General features: G+C 33.9%; 1 protein-coding gene across 1 annotated transcript in view; it reads right to left on the bottom strand.

Moving 5' to 3' along the window:
• The window catches only part of LOC131418922 (cadherin-10), a 116,052-nt gene extending 105,099 nt beyond the window's left edge, over nucleotides 1–10,953 (bottom strand). The window contains exon 1 of the mRNA XM_058563494.1: nucleotides 10,613–10,953. Within this exon, the coding sequence (XP_058419477.1) occupies nucleotides 10,613–10,843 (231 nt within the window). The 5' untranslated portion in view covers nucleotides 10,844–10,953. The remainder of the gene's footprint in view (nucleotides 1–10,612) is intronic.
• Between the last annotated feature and the right edge of the window lie 3,715 nt (nucleotides 10,954–14,668).

The following is a 14,668-nucleotide window of genomic DNA, read 5'->3' as shown; positions in this document are numbered from 1 at the left end:
GTTATATTCCTAAAGATATACCAGCACTGTGTGAAATAACACGTCATATTATTATATTACTAAATGATTTTTAAAAATAACTAATACCCTTCAAAAGGAAAATGGTAAAACGAATTATGACACATCCACTGGAAGGAATGCTATGCAGTTACTAAAATTTAAAAAATGAAGCATATCTTTATTTACCAAAATGGAATGAGTCCACAAGTTACTTTTCGTTTTGTTTTGTTTTTTGCTGAGGAAGATTCACCCTGAGCTAACATCCACTTCCAGTCTTTCTTTTTTTGCAAGTTAGCCGCCACCACAGCATGGCCACTGACAGACGAGTCGTGTAGGTCTGCACCCTGGAACTGAACTTAGGTCGCCGAAGCGGAGTGTGCCAAACTTAACCACTAGGCCACTGGGGCAGGCCATCATATTACATTTTTAAGTAAAAACAAAAACCCCACCATATATAACATTGCATAAAATACACCATCATTTATGTAAAAAATAATCATACATACATGTTTACGTAGTTCTATAATGTATCTTGGAATATATACCAAACCACCCCCAAAACTGGTAAATGTGGTTGTTTCTTAGGAAGAGAACTGTGGATGCCTGAGGATCACGGTGGGAGACTTAGTTTTAACTGTATCCCCTATTTTGCCTTTTAAATTTTATATAAGGCGCATACATTAACAATTCCACATGTGAATTATAGTTTATAAATTACACATGTAATATTAATAACAATATTATTAATAGTAATGGTGCAGTGAGGTATAATGTTGGTTAGTATATACTCTGGAGTCATACTTTCCAAGTTAGAAGTCCATCTCTACAAGTTACTCAATTTGTGCTTTAGACAACTTATTTAGAAAATAAGCACATACTTTCCTGACTTATAAGTGAGAGATAATAATAAAAACTAACTTATGAGGTTGTTGGAATATTAAGCAATAAATAACAAATTTTAGAGGTTTAGAAGTATCATTATCAGGATATATTAGGATGTCTCAGAATATTTTCTACTACATCATTTAATTCTCTCATAAAACTATATATGATATTATTTACATGGTTATTTTGCTTCCAGAAGTGTGTTAAATATTAGTGATGAAAAACATGGGGTTTTACTCCTATTGGTGTTCTAAATGAGAATACTTTTTTTGTTTAGCAATTATGTATGATGCTGGCTGTCAGTTTAATAGAAATATTTTTAATTCTAATTTTTAATAAGGAGAGTGAGCTCACCTGTTGAGCCCATTCACATCCCCTCTTTCTGTCTATATCATAATATCTTATCTCTAGCTCTTCTTCATTTCAAAATATCTCACTGTTCACTTATTTTATCTTATTGATAATATGCCTGTAAGAAACTGGTGTGTTGCTTTCTTCTGGGCTAAACCAAAGCCATCTGACTCCCATTTGCCTCAGATTATTGGAATAATTCTCTCCTTGGTCCACACCGATTTCTAAATTGCTACAGCTGTCTCCTTTATGAGTTTGCATCATTCAACAAGAGTAGTTACCTATTCTTTGGAGTTTTTCCTCCTCTGGCCTCTATAATTGTCCTGGTCTGGCCCTTCTCCTCACCTCCCCCTTCTCTTGGATGTTCTCTACCTCTACCTCTACGTTATTTGATTTATAATCAAAGGTCATTTTCTTGATCTTTGCTTTATCTCCTTATTGTCTCCCCGCAGAAGCTCAACTTCTGCGGGGAGACAATAAGCTTGGAAGCTTGGTCCGTTCATGATTCACAGCTCTATCCCTTTGCTCTGCTGGACTCAGGTTAATCAAAGATACACAAATTAGACTTAGTGTTAGATTTTGATGCTGGTTTGCAAATAATGACAGAATTAGTATCAAGAGAAACTGAAAAACCCAGTGATCTTGGAGCTTTTGGGGGGTATTTATTTGGAACACACAACACTGAACTGGAAAGTTCACTGATGGAATTTAAGCTAAACAGCACCCAAAATAGGAAATATTCTTTTAGAAAAATGTCTGTAATAGTTCACAGTCTTACTTAGAAAAATTTCCTACTCGGTAAAATAATTTTAGTCTGGGGCTCAGATTTAATGTCTTAATTTAAAAATCTAAATTTTATAGTTTATGTAATCTATAAATGCATAAAGTATAGTTTTAAATGCGAAGTTAGTGAAAGAATTTTACTAAAAAGAAAATCTTAAATTTACGTAAAGTGCCCTTTGCCTATCGTAGATGAGAGTTCTAAGGAGAGAACCAAAGGTTTGCATATTATCTCCCAACAAAATTACTGCTCCCTTTTCTAAATTTAGTCCGTTTCCCTGGAAACTTACATGCTTTTCTTAAACTTTTAGTTACAATTAGCAGGAGCCATGGAATGCCGTTACCTATTTAGCAATACAATAATAATAACAAGAGTAATAATAATGATAATAAGAAAACAAAATATTTATGTTAAATAATGTCTTTTAATAAAATGAATGTAAAAATTTAACTATATTATGTGAATATTTGAGAATTAACTTCAAAAAGTTTATTAAAGTGTCCCCTCGTTCTCTATTCATGCTTTCATAAGAAGCAACTGAGAATCTGAATATATGAACATGTACCAAGTATGAGACATTGGTGAGCAAACACAATAATATTCATCCCACTTTTTCATTATCTTTACTGAAAAGAACACTATTTTTCAGTACAATGGGGACAAAGTTTAATGGAATATATAATTACATATTGTCTCCAAGAAAGAAAATGAGAGGGCTGTGGTAGAAATTCATAATATCATAATAATAATTTCCATGCTTCATGGCCATTACACATGCACTCGTTACTGATAAATTACACTGAGATACTTTCTGCAGAGCAAATTTATGTGAGATTTAATACATTTTTTCACCTACAGAGATTTCTCTCGAGTTTTTGCTGAAAATCATCAACTCAATTTTCATATAATCTTCATTCCAAGATGATTATATTTCTTAAAATTTCTATATTTGAAATATGATGGGTTAAATTGTAGATTTAAATTTTTTATTTGAATTTGAATATTTTAAAATAATAAAGTTTTTCAAACTTTATTTGGCACAGAAAAATTTCTTTGAGTCATTTTTTATTATTATCACTCTATTATTATTATCAAAGTCCTTCTATCTACTTCCAACTATTACTAGTCTGTCAATTCATTGGCCTAAAACCACACGATTAATATTTTTTAGAAAATAAATCCATAATTATCTCTGCTCTAAAACATATTCCAATAAAAATAAATTCAAGGGACATAACATAGAGAGGTGGATTGTAAAAGATGCTGTGTGAGCCCCTGACGAAACAGGAAAAAGAGATGAAGAAACTTCTGAGAGAAGAGGTTAATGAAATGGTGAATATGAGAGAGAAATATATAAAAATAAGGCTATAGTGGGAAAGAAAAGATGACAACACTCACAGCATCTCTGGGTTAGTAAGTCAACAGGAAAAAAATGAGAGTAAGAGGGTGGACTTCCCACAAATCCCTAGAGTATGGTATGGGCAGTGGAGCACGGTCAATGTGTTTAATGGTGTAGGTGTGTTCTTGTTGTTTCATGAAGGCTGTAAAATGAACTCATATATACATGAATAATCTTCATATTTGATTACATGTTATGTAAATAACTTCATGGAAGAGTTTAGTACACATATATTATCACTATTACCAGTAAGAACTTAGAATAAAAGGACGATGGTGGTTATTTATATATGAGCATTCCACACCTCATTTCATTTATCTTGGCTTTTGTTACATTCGACATATGACATCTGACATTTTGCTTGAAAACGCTAACAGAGAGCCTATTTCCTATTTCTATAAATGGGAAAACATATACACATTAAACCCAAACTCAAAACCAATTTCCTAAAATGTAACTAAAACAGAGTAAAATCTGTATATATGAATAACATGCTGTAATGTTAACATGTAAAATGCTTAAACCAGTGTTACTTAATCACTTAAATGTTAATAGGAATTATCATGGCTTCTCTAAGTGATTATAAATATTAGATGCACAGTCTTTTTGACAGCCTTTGTTATCTTCACACCACCTATAGGTGGTTTTGAAGTTCTACCAAGTATATCTGGAATGTAATTCAAAATATTCCCAGATATTGCTTTTTTACAATATTATAGTGAGCTTTGAGGATGTAAGCATCGTTTCGCTGTATAATTACTGGCTAAAATATCATTGTATTAAAAGATACAAACATTGTACGCATTTTGAGAATTAAAAACCAAGACGTGGTCTAACTGGGAAATATTGTCAGGGTTCTACAGTGCATACCTCTATTTAAAAATGTTTTTATTCCTGAGTAGTATTCCATTGTATATATATACCACATTTTCTTGATCCAATCGCCAGTCGAGGGACACTTAGGTTGCTTCCACTTCTTAGCTATAGTGAATAATGCTGCAATGAACATAGGGGTGCACAACCCTCTTTGGATTGTTGATTTCAGGTTCGTTGGATAGATTCCCAGTAGTGGGATGGCTGGATCATAGGGCATCTCTATTTTTAATTCTTTGAGGAATCTCCATACCGTTTTCCATAGAGGCTGCAAAATCGTCCCATTTGCAACAACATGGATGGGCCTGGAGGGTATTATGTTAAGTGAAGTAAGCCAGAAAGAGAAAGACAAACACTGTATGCTCTCACTCATATGTGGAATATAAACCAACACATTGACAGAGAAAACTGTATTGTGGTTACCAGGGGCAATGGGGGTGGGGGGGTGGGCACAAGGGGTGAAGGGAGACATATATATGGTGATGGACAAACAAAAATGTACAACCCAAAATTTCACAATGTTAAAAACTATTAAAACATCAATTAAAAAATGTTTTTATTATCTCTTGCTTGAGGATTAGTATAAAAAGTTCTTACAAACTCTAATGCAGAGTCACCTTATTCTGTGGTCTTTATATATCAGGGAAATAATGTCTTTATTCATCCAAAATTCCAAAAGTCCCCTCATCAGAAAGGTCTATAACCATTTAATCTAAAGTAGTCTCTGTCAATGTGTATCATGTCATCCTGATTTATTTTCTGCCAGAACTTCTTCTACCTAACATTACCTACTATAATTCTTTCATACTCCATCCTTTTTATGGCTGCAATGAATAGGATTCAAATAGAAAATAATTGTATATCAACAAACACCCCTCCTGCCCCTGTCCCACCACTAAAATCAGGTCTACACATATTGAGCCACTAAATGGTTTTTTATGTAGGTCTTTTTTGTCATGTTTGAATTAAAAAAATAGTCACCTGGGAATTTTTAGTCTCAAGAACAGGATCATTACAGTTATTAAAATGTCCAAGAGAGTGTTTCCAACTCTCTGAACTCACATAATGCAAGGTTTCTCTATGTGCTCAATTTAGATCTAGCTCACGTAGGAAGACTGCCGTAGGGAGGCCAGCTCAGCTTCTTCTCTCTATCCTAGTTCTAACCACTCCTTCCCCTGCTGTAGCCAGGATTGACTTGATTGTGCCCATATTTTTAAAAGCAAAAGGGACACGATCTAATATGGTGGGCACAGTTGGTATTTCCAGGCTTTGTAGATGTTTCACTTTGGGTTATTCTTTCCCGGTTCATGTTTTTCCAGTTTCTGGGAGATCCCTTTTCTACAAATTTCCAATGATCACTTTTTTGTGAGACACTGTACATCAAAAGACTCTTCCAAAGAAATAAACAGATTAATAAGAAAAGCATATACCTTGACTCTCCAATTTCAATAATTAATGACATTAATTCATGTAATGCTAATCCCAAAACTCTTTTATTTCCACTCTATTTGCAAGTACTGCAGAGATAGAACGTGTGGAGATATTTGGCATTTATTGTTTTGTTTTTTGCTTTTGAGGCCTGTGCCGTATACGAGATAAAAAGAGGCCCATAACTTCCTGTTACTCTTATTTACTATTTTCTCCTTCTGTTAAAGGCAGATACTTTGTGAGCAGAGAAACTATATTTTCACCACCGTATATTTAATACCAGTGCCGTACCTGAGTAGTAGAAGGTCTTCTAGATATTTATTGAAAGAATGAATAAATACTTTGTTCATAGTGGGTTTGTGGAGCCCACAAATCTACAGAGAAGGATGATCAAGAGGCTGAAGCCAAATTCCCTTAAGGATTAGACAGGATATGAAGGAAAGGAAACCTTGAGAGAAATCCAACTTTAGAAAGCAAATACTAATGGAAACATTGAAGGGAAGAAATATGATTATAATAGAGAGCAGATTCAGAACCAAGAACCCAGAAAGAAGTAAAATAAAGATTGAGCTGTTTAGGAACATGTAAAAGACTCTAGCAAACTAAGGAGGTCTAGGACAGGGTTTCTCAGTCTCAGCACTATTGACATTTAGGACTGGAAAACTCTATGGGTGTCTGTCCTGTGCATTGTAGAATTTTTAGCAGCATCCCTGGCCTCTGCCAGCTAGACGCCAGTAGCACTCCTTCCTCTACCTAATTGTTTTTGTTATATCAAGAAGATATAGACAGTTGTCCTAAGTATTTTTTTAAAATTATGTTTTTACTTCCCAGAGTGAATTATCTTACTATACTAACTCACAATCAGGATTATTGTTACCCAATTATGTTATTAATTTTTTTAATGTTTTGGGATTTTTCTATCTCTGGTTTTGATTGAAAATTTATTTATTTATTTATTTATTTATTAATTTTTTTGTGAGGAGATCAGCCCTGTGCTAACATCCGCCAATCCTCCTCTTTTTTTTTTTTTGCTGAGGAAGACGGCCCTGGGCTAACATCTGTGCCCATCTTCCTCCACTTTATACGGGACGCCGCCACAGCATGGCTTGCCAAGCAGTGCGTCGGTGCGCGCCCGGGATGTGAACCAGCGAACCCCGGGCCGCTGCAGCGGAGCACGCGCACCTAACCGCTTGCGCCACCGGGCAGGCCCCTGAAAATTTATTTTTAACATGCTTTTCTCCACTTGAGAATAATCATTATATAAATTGCAGACAAAGTTTGCACAGTAAATAAAATTAGTAATTCTCTTAGAACTATATATTTGTTCCAGCTAAAAGTAAATTCAAGAATATGTAGATTAATGTCATTATTTATTTTATTTGAATATTTGGAAGCCTAGAAATTTGAAATTATCTGTCCAAGGCAACTATATCAGGCAATGGGAAACTGTGATTAAAAGCCACATAGAAGACATTAAACTAATAAAAAGTTTATAATCACAATATTTTTCAAATCTTAAATTAGGAATTTTAATATGTTTATAGAAGGTTGCAATATGAAAGAAACAGCTCAAAAGTAGATTACTCAAAGTTCAAGTTTAAAACCCCTTGCTATGGAAGGTGAAGAAAGGGGAGAAGCTGTTATCCCGTATAGGAAATTTCTTAAAGGTCCATTTTGTGATTAACTCGCTGAAAAGAAAAAAAGAACTTGCACTGAATATATTTTGGTTTAGGATGTATTTGATTGAATGATTTAAAGGAAAATGCTTTTTTGTCGTTGAGAGTTGAACAAAGAAATGTTTTGAGTTCATTATTGGTTGGCTTGGTTTCTTAATAACAATTATGGCACTGACAATTTAGCTATTGGGCTTGTTTTCTCTTTTTCTCTGTCTCTCTTTATTTCTTCTTTTTTTCTAAATGGGTATTTTAAAATATTCACAGATTTTATAATTATAATGTAAAATGTTATTAAATTAAAAATGAATATATATTAAAATGCGTGTATTAAAATTAATGTATATAAAACATGTAATATATATTAAATATATAAAAAATGAATATATATATTAAACCACTAATATAATAATACAGTTTAATTTCATAGGTTAGAAAATGAAGGCCAAGAGAAGTTAGCTGATTTAACCATTGAAAAAAAAATAGTAGCAGAAACAAGGCTACATCCTAGGTCTTCTGAATGATAGTTATATGCTTTTCCCAAGCTTCCTTCTGCTTTAACCCAACGAGAAGTGGTGGATTTTTCCCTCTGCTTTAAACCTTTAAGCAGTAACAGATTTTTATCTGAAAAATTAAATGTCACCCATTCTTTATAGGATTTGGTTGGCTAATTGTTTGGTGTTTGTAAATTTTTCTCCCTTTTCACACACGTGCTTTCCACACTTTCTACCAGTGAGAATTTCCACCAGTATAATGCTTTCCATTGTTCCTATTCTGAGCTCCCCAAATATTTCCCACTATAATGAGGAGTCTATCACTATCTTCCCACATGTTGAGTAATTAGGACATGTATTACTACATCTAAACTAACCTAGAGATATTGAATCACTTTAGCATCAATATCACAATTCTACTTTAAAGGTAGTAAAAACTGGAAGGGAAGGATGAATATGTAATAAATTCATTAGAAATAATGTTGGAAAGAATATCTAGAGGATTTTAAATTTTTTATACTTCATGAAGAACGTATATCTTAGCCTCAACTTACATACATTATAATGTATGTTTATTAAAATATTCTATATTGCACATTGCCTTTTTGGCATATACAAATACAAATGTTTATATCTAAATAAGGTTTTTAATTATATAAGTAATTAATGTAATATAAATAATTAGTAAGTAATTAATACAAGTACAGTAGATCTGAAATACAAGCTAAAAAAATCCACTCTGGACATTAGAAGTAAACTCATAGCTACAGAATCTAATCAATTTCTGTTGATCTAGTAGTTCAGCATATACTGTATAGAAAGGAACTGGTGAGCACATCCCATAAATTCCTGATGTACTCATTAAAGAGTTTTCTGATTTGCTTTTATAGAGCAAAGTAAGGAAGAATAAAATTTCAGCTGTATATCAAGATGCATATATCTTAAGTGTTTACCAGCTTTAATTGCCAATAGTGATGTACTTTTCTAGACTAGTTTTCTACCAAAGATCCAAGTGATATCAGATGATTCTGGGAATTCAATTCAATACAACTTAGGTGAATTCAATCAACTAAATATTAAGCTCTAAGAGCTCAAGACCAAGTGAGATATGAAGTAAAGTTCTTGATTTCAGGGTGCTGATATTCTTTTGGGAGAGAACAAATGAAAATACATAAGCAGTAGCTTGACTATCACAAGAGAGTATATAATGTAATGATAATTTAATTTACCAACATTTAAGATCCTCATTAAGGACCAGATGAAAGAAAATAGATGCAAATAGACCAAATAAGTTCTATGTCCAGGAAGAACCAAAGGAAACTGTTTACTTTACAGTTTCTATGGTCCAGATTTCTATTATTACATTTTCCTGGGGTTGGTTTCATAACTAAAATTTGCCTACTGCAGCAACCACGAAATTTACTGTAACTCTCCAATCTTAGGCCTCCAATCAGATGAGACTGTGACAAGTGCGCTACTAAGTGCTTTCTGATAATATTGCTAAGGTTGCTGATTCTTTTCTTTCTCCTTCTAGTCAATATGACTTTTAACCTTTAATGTCATCTTTCCCATATTGCCGGACATTTAAAAATTTAAAAAGGACTGAAATAATTGGAACATGAAAAAACATACAACAGTGTTTGAAAATCAATGAAAATGTCTTCTCTCACAAATAGTTTTCCTTAGAAGAAAAAAATTTTGGCTCAGTTTTAATTATTTGACAGAAGCCATTAAATTTTAGATTAATGCAAAAGTCGCCAACATATTAATGCATCTATCATAATTTTACAGTGTTAACATGTGATGTATTAACGTGATTATATCTGTTTTCCTTTTGTTAGTATACTTGACTTCTCTTTTCTTTGACATATTTTGATAGACTCTCCATAAAAATAATAACCTGGACTACTAAAACAAATTCTTTCTTAAGACATTATGTAACTTCGATTAGATTCAGATGGTGCCAAGAAGGAAAATTGGAAATTAGTACAATCTAGTGCATAAAAGCATTCATTGTTGCTTGTATGTCAGACTTTTCATTCCATTCCCAACCATAACTTGTTTTCCTCACTAACTTGTATAATTGGATAGAATGAAAACTCGTCTCTGTTCACATCACATCGCAGTAAGTAAACTACTTTTACCTGCTTGTGTTCCTATTTATTTTTCCTTTATATAAATGTACCCACGGTGGGACTTAAGAAAAATAAATAACACTCATATCTGGAATAAGTTTTCTTATAAAAAAGCAAATTTTGGCCCTAGGTCATATTTTTAATGACATTTGCTTCTCATTCTGTAGAATATTAAACAAGTTTTAAATATGTCTTTTCTTCCTCACTGAAGTCAACAGCGATATGTGCTATATATACAATACATATATTACATAGATGCACTGTCAATTTAAAATAACTATATTGACATATAGTTTTCTCACTACTATTGATTTCTATCTACAAATTCTAAAATTGCAATTTTCAGTACCTCTTTAATCTATGAGGTATTGGGCAGAAATAATTCTAGTAAATTAATTCCTACCTTTATCATGTTACCTCCATTCATTCCATAGTTTTTCAAATTATAGTTTGTATTGCATAAATAAAAATTGCTCTAGGGATACTTAGAGAATCAAATTTATAGGAATGATGGTCTTGATAATCTTCAAATTTTCCTTACTAAGACATATAAAGAAAGAATGCAAATACTTGCCATTTCAATACAGACTTACCTTGCCCACGTATTGATAGTCGGATCCTGTATATTCCTCCAGTAAGAAAAACTGATTCCACATCCAACCACGTTTTTGACGATGCAGAATTTTGCCATCACTTCTAGGTACACGTGCACCTAAAATTCTTTGCTGGGGCACAGGAGTCCTTCTGAACATTATCTCCGGAGAACAGAAATGTGGCAGGCATACCCAGAGTAGAAACAGTAGCAAAAATTGATATATTGTCATAGTTCACTTCTTGAAAATTCCTGATGTGGATGAAGAGAAAGCCGTCTTATTGTATTGGGTTGAATTTTATTGTGTTTCAACTAGTTTCCAACATTTCATCAATGTTTTGGACATGTTTCCAAAAGCTTCAAACAAACAAACAAATAAAAAAAGTCAGTTGACAACATTATGAATGTTACCTGTCACTTTAAACTTAAAGTGACAAAGATTAATTAATAAGAGCAACGAAAATATTTACTTTCCTTCTTTTACATAAAATAATGATTAGTTTTGGGAAACATTACTTGTCTAGTAACATGTCTACAATTGAAGAAAAGATAATGGTAAATAATTTCTTTCAAACAAATTCTAAAGGGATACATTAAGCTTTTATTTTTCCTTTCTTTCGGCACTTTGTTTTCAGAAATTATAATTCCTACATAGAGTGGAATGTAGTTAATTTTGCATGTCAATTTTTCCAGAGTAATTTAACATAAATTAAAACATTGAAAACAAAATAGTGATTTAAATAAACTATAGAAAACATGCATTTTTGGGGCTGGCCCAGTGGCGCAAGTAGTTAAGTGTGCGGCTCTGCTGCGGCAGCCCAGGGTTCGCCGGTTCGGATCCCGGACGCGCACCCACGCTCCGCTAGGCAAGCCATGCTGTGGCAGTGACCCATATAAAGCAGAGGAAGATGGGCACGGATGTTAGCCCAGGGCCAGTCTTGCTCAGCAAAAAAAGAGGAGGATTGGCAGATGTTAGCACAGGGCTGATCTTCCTCACACACAAAAAAAGAAAGCATGCATTTGCTGTGCAATGCAATGATATTTAAATGTTTTTTAAAGAGCGGCACAATTTCTTCAGATTTAATCCTGCTCGAAGGTAGAAGTAAAGCCAAAAACAAAACTAAAAATAGGAGTGCCTTTGGCGGAAGACCGCTCCTCTCTTCCCTATTGGATTGGTCTGTGGAACACGTAGAGTTTCCTGGAGTAGAAAAAATCTCTACTATAGTAAATCAATTTGTAATACAATTAATACTGTTTTGTAGAAGGATTTAATCATGTCGTCAGCTATACTTTTGATACGTTTGGGCAATTTGTCCACTTCTAACCACCCCCACTGCCACGCCATTCTAGAACCCCACGCTGCCCAGCCTGACTAGGGCAATAAGCTCCTGACTGCTCTCTGCCTCTCTCCCTGTGCAACTTTCTCAACAAAATATCCCAGGTAATCCCATTAAAACGTAAGTCAGGGTCAGCCCTGCGGCTTACTGGTTGGGTGCACGTGCTCCGCTACTGGCGGCCCGGGTTCAGATCCCGGGCGTGCACCGACGCACCACTTCTCTGGCCATGCTGAGGCCGCGTCCCACATACAGCAACTAGAAGGATGTGCAACTATGACATACAACTATCTACTGAGGCTTTGGGGAAAAAAAGGAGGAGGATTGGCCATAGATGTTAGCTCAGAGCTGGTCTTCCTCAGCAAAAAGAGAAGGATTAGCATGGATGTTAGCCCAGGGCTGATCTTCCTCACAAAAAAAAAAAAAAAAAAAACGTAAGTCAGATCATGTCACTTCTCTGTACAAAACTTCCAATGACTTCTCATCTCACTTAGATTAAAACTCAAGGGGCCGGCCCCGTGGCTTAGCGGTTAAGTGCGCGCGCTCTGCTGCTGGCGGCCCGGGGTTCGGATCCCGGCGCGCACCGACACACCGCCTCTCCGGCCATGCTGAGGCCGCGTCCCACATACAGCAACTGGTAGGATGTGCAACTGTGACATACAACTATCTACTGGGGCTTTGGGGGAAAAATAAATAAATAAAATCATAAAAAAAAAAAAAAAACTCAATGTCCGGCAAGGACCTACAGTTCTGTACTTGGTGTTGTGAGTGTTGATCACTTCTCTGACCTCATGTTTTACTTCAATCCCCCATGCCACTCCCCAAAATTGACTTCTTTCCAGCCAAAGTGTCCTTCTTACTTCACCCTGCAACACACTTCCTATGCTCCTCTCCTCAGCCAGGACCTTTCTACTTGTGCCCTCTGCCTGGAATGCTTTTCCCCATAGAGATCACAGAGGTAGACCTCTGTTTCCTTTAGGTCTTTCTTGAAACCTTTCCCAACATTTCATATATACCAATATACTACGTGTGCTTTATTTATTTATTGTGTATATATGCTGTCTCCCTGCTATAATTCCATGAAGGAAGAGAATTTTGCTCCTTTCTTCGTTACTGTTTTCACTTCTCTAGAATAGAATCTTGCACAAAGTAGATACTCAATAAACACTTTGATTTGAATGAATGAATGAATGAATAAGTTGATTTAAACATATGAGTACCATTACCTTCTCTATGTAGTTATGCCCCAACATTCATGCATGAATATACATATTTTAAAATCAAAATTACTTTATTTTATTCTTTGTATTGTTAGGATATTATTTTTATTTTAAAATTTTCTCTATAGATTGTTTTGTTTCCTGTTAGGTATGAATTTTATTTCAGGATAGGATAAAATATTTGATATAAAAAGTGGTTTGGGGGCTAAAAGGATTGCGTTCCACTTCTCTAAAATGGCAATGCTTTCTAAGTACTCCAGCATTGATATTTGTGCTTCCATCCACAATGATTTGTAAGCAATCTGTTTACTTTTCTTTGTTTTATTATTAAGATTTAAAGGTCCAATGCAAACATGCTTTAGAAATAAGATTAACGGTGAAGCAGTATTTCCCTTGAGTGTATTAAACAACTGTGGAGCTCTCCACAGTGTGTGAAGCATTCAACATGACAGATGTAAACTGTATTAAAATACGTCCTGTAATGCTATACTTGTAGAAATTATCTGATGCACAAAGTGGTTTTACATCACAAAGCACTGACTTTACAGAGACTCAAGTTGATTGGATTCTAAGTAATAGAACATTTACCAAAATGAAGTTTGTCTTTTTATGTATCAGGACACTATAGAAACTTACACTGTTCCTAAGAGTTAGGGGAGAGTTTGCATAATTCAGGGTATATTTTTTCTTCTATAAAAGCTTTAAAAATTATTGAAGCAACAGTCTTTCTCGTTTCTTTTTTTATCTTAAAATTATTTGTCAGCAACTATATGTTTGATTGGTGATCAATAAAATCACCATCATCTTTTGATCATCTTTTCAATACAATTATAACATTACCTATAATTTTAGAAGTGTAAGAACAAAATATTTTGGGGAAGGAGTAGGTGGAGATTGTATCTGTAAAATTGTTAGTAAATAATTGGACTCCACATATACATGGGATCGTTTTTTTCCACTATTGTTCTAGGTTCTATTATTTAATGATAAATTTCCTAGAGAGTCTATAGTAAAATGCACTTTTTAATACTGATTTAAGATAATTAAAATGTTTAAAATATATTTTACATAAATATTTGATAAAACCATTGCAAACAACGACAAGATTAAATGAAAATAAGAAAAGCAAAAGTTTTAAATTTTGATTAATTTGATTTTTGAATTTTTTTATTTAATAGATTGGCCTTTTGGTCTCATATCTAAAAGTCTGCCTAACTTGAGGTCAAAAAAGGTTTTCTCATTTTTTTTTAGAAGTTTTATATTCTTAGTTCTTACGTTTAGGTCTATGATCCAATTTGAATCAAGCTTTGTATATAGTGCAAGAGGTGAATTGAAGTTCTTTGTTTTGTTTATGAATATCCAATTGTTCAGCACTATTTGTTGAAAAGCCCATCCTTTCTCCACTGAGTTGCCTTTGTGCCTTTGTTAAAAACTAGTTGTCTATATATGTGTGGGTCTATTTTTGGACTTTCTAATCTATTACATTCATCTATTTGTCCATCT

Source organism: Diceros bicornis, chromosome 20, assembly GCF_020826845.1.
Source record: "Diceros bicornis minor isolate mBicDic1 chromosome 20, mDicBic1.mat.cur, whole genome shotgun sequence".
NCBI classification, from domain to species: Eukaryota; Metazoa; Chordata; class Mammalia; order Perissodactyla; family Rhinocerotidae; genus Diceros; species Diceros bicornis.
This window is presented reverse-complemented; position numbering and strand designations above follow the sequence as displayed.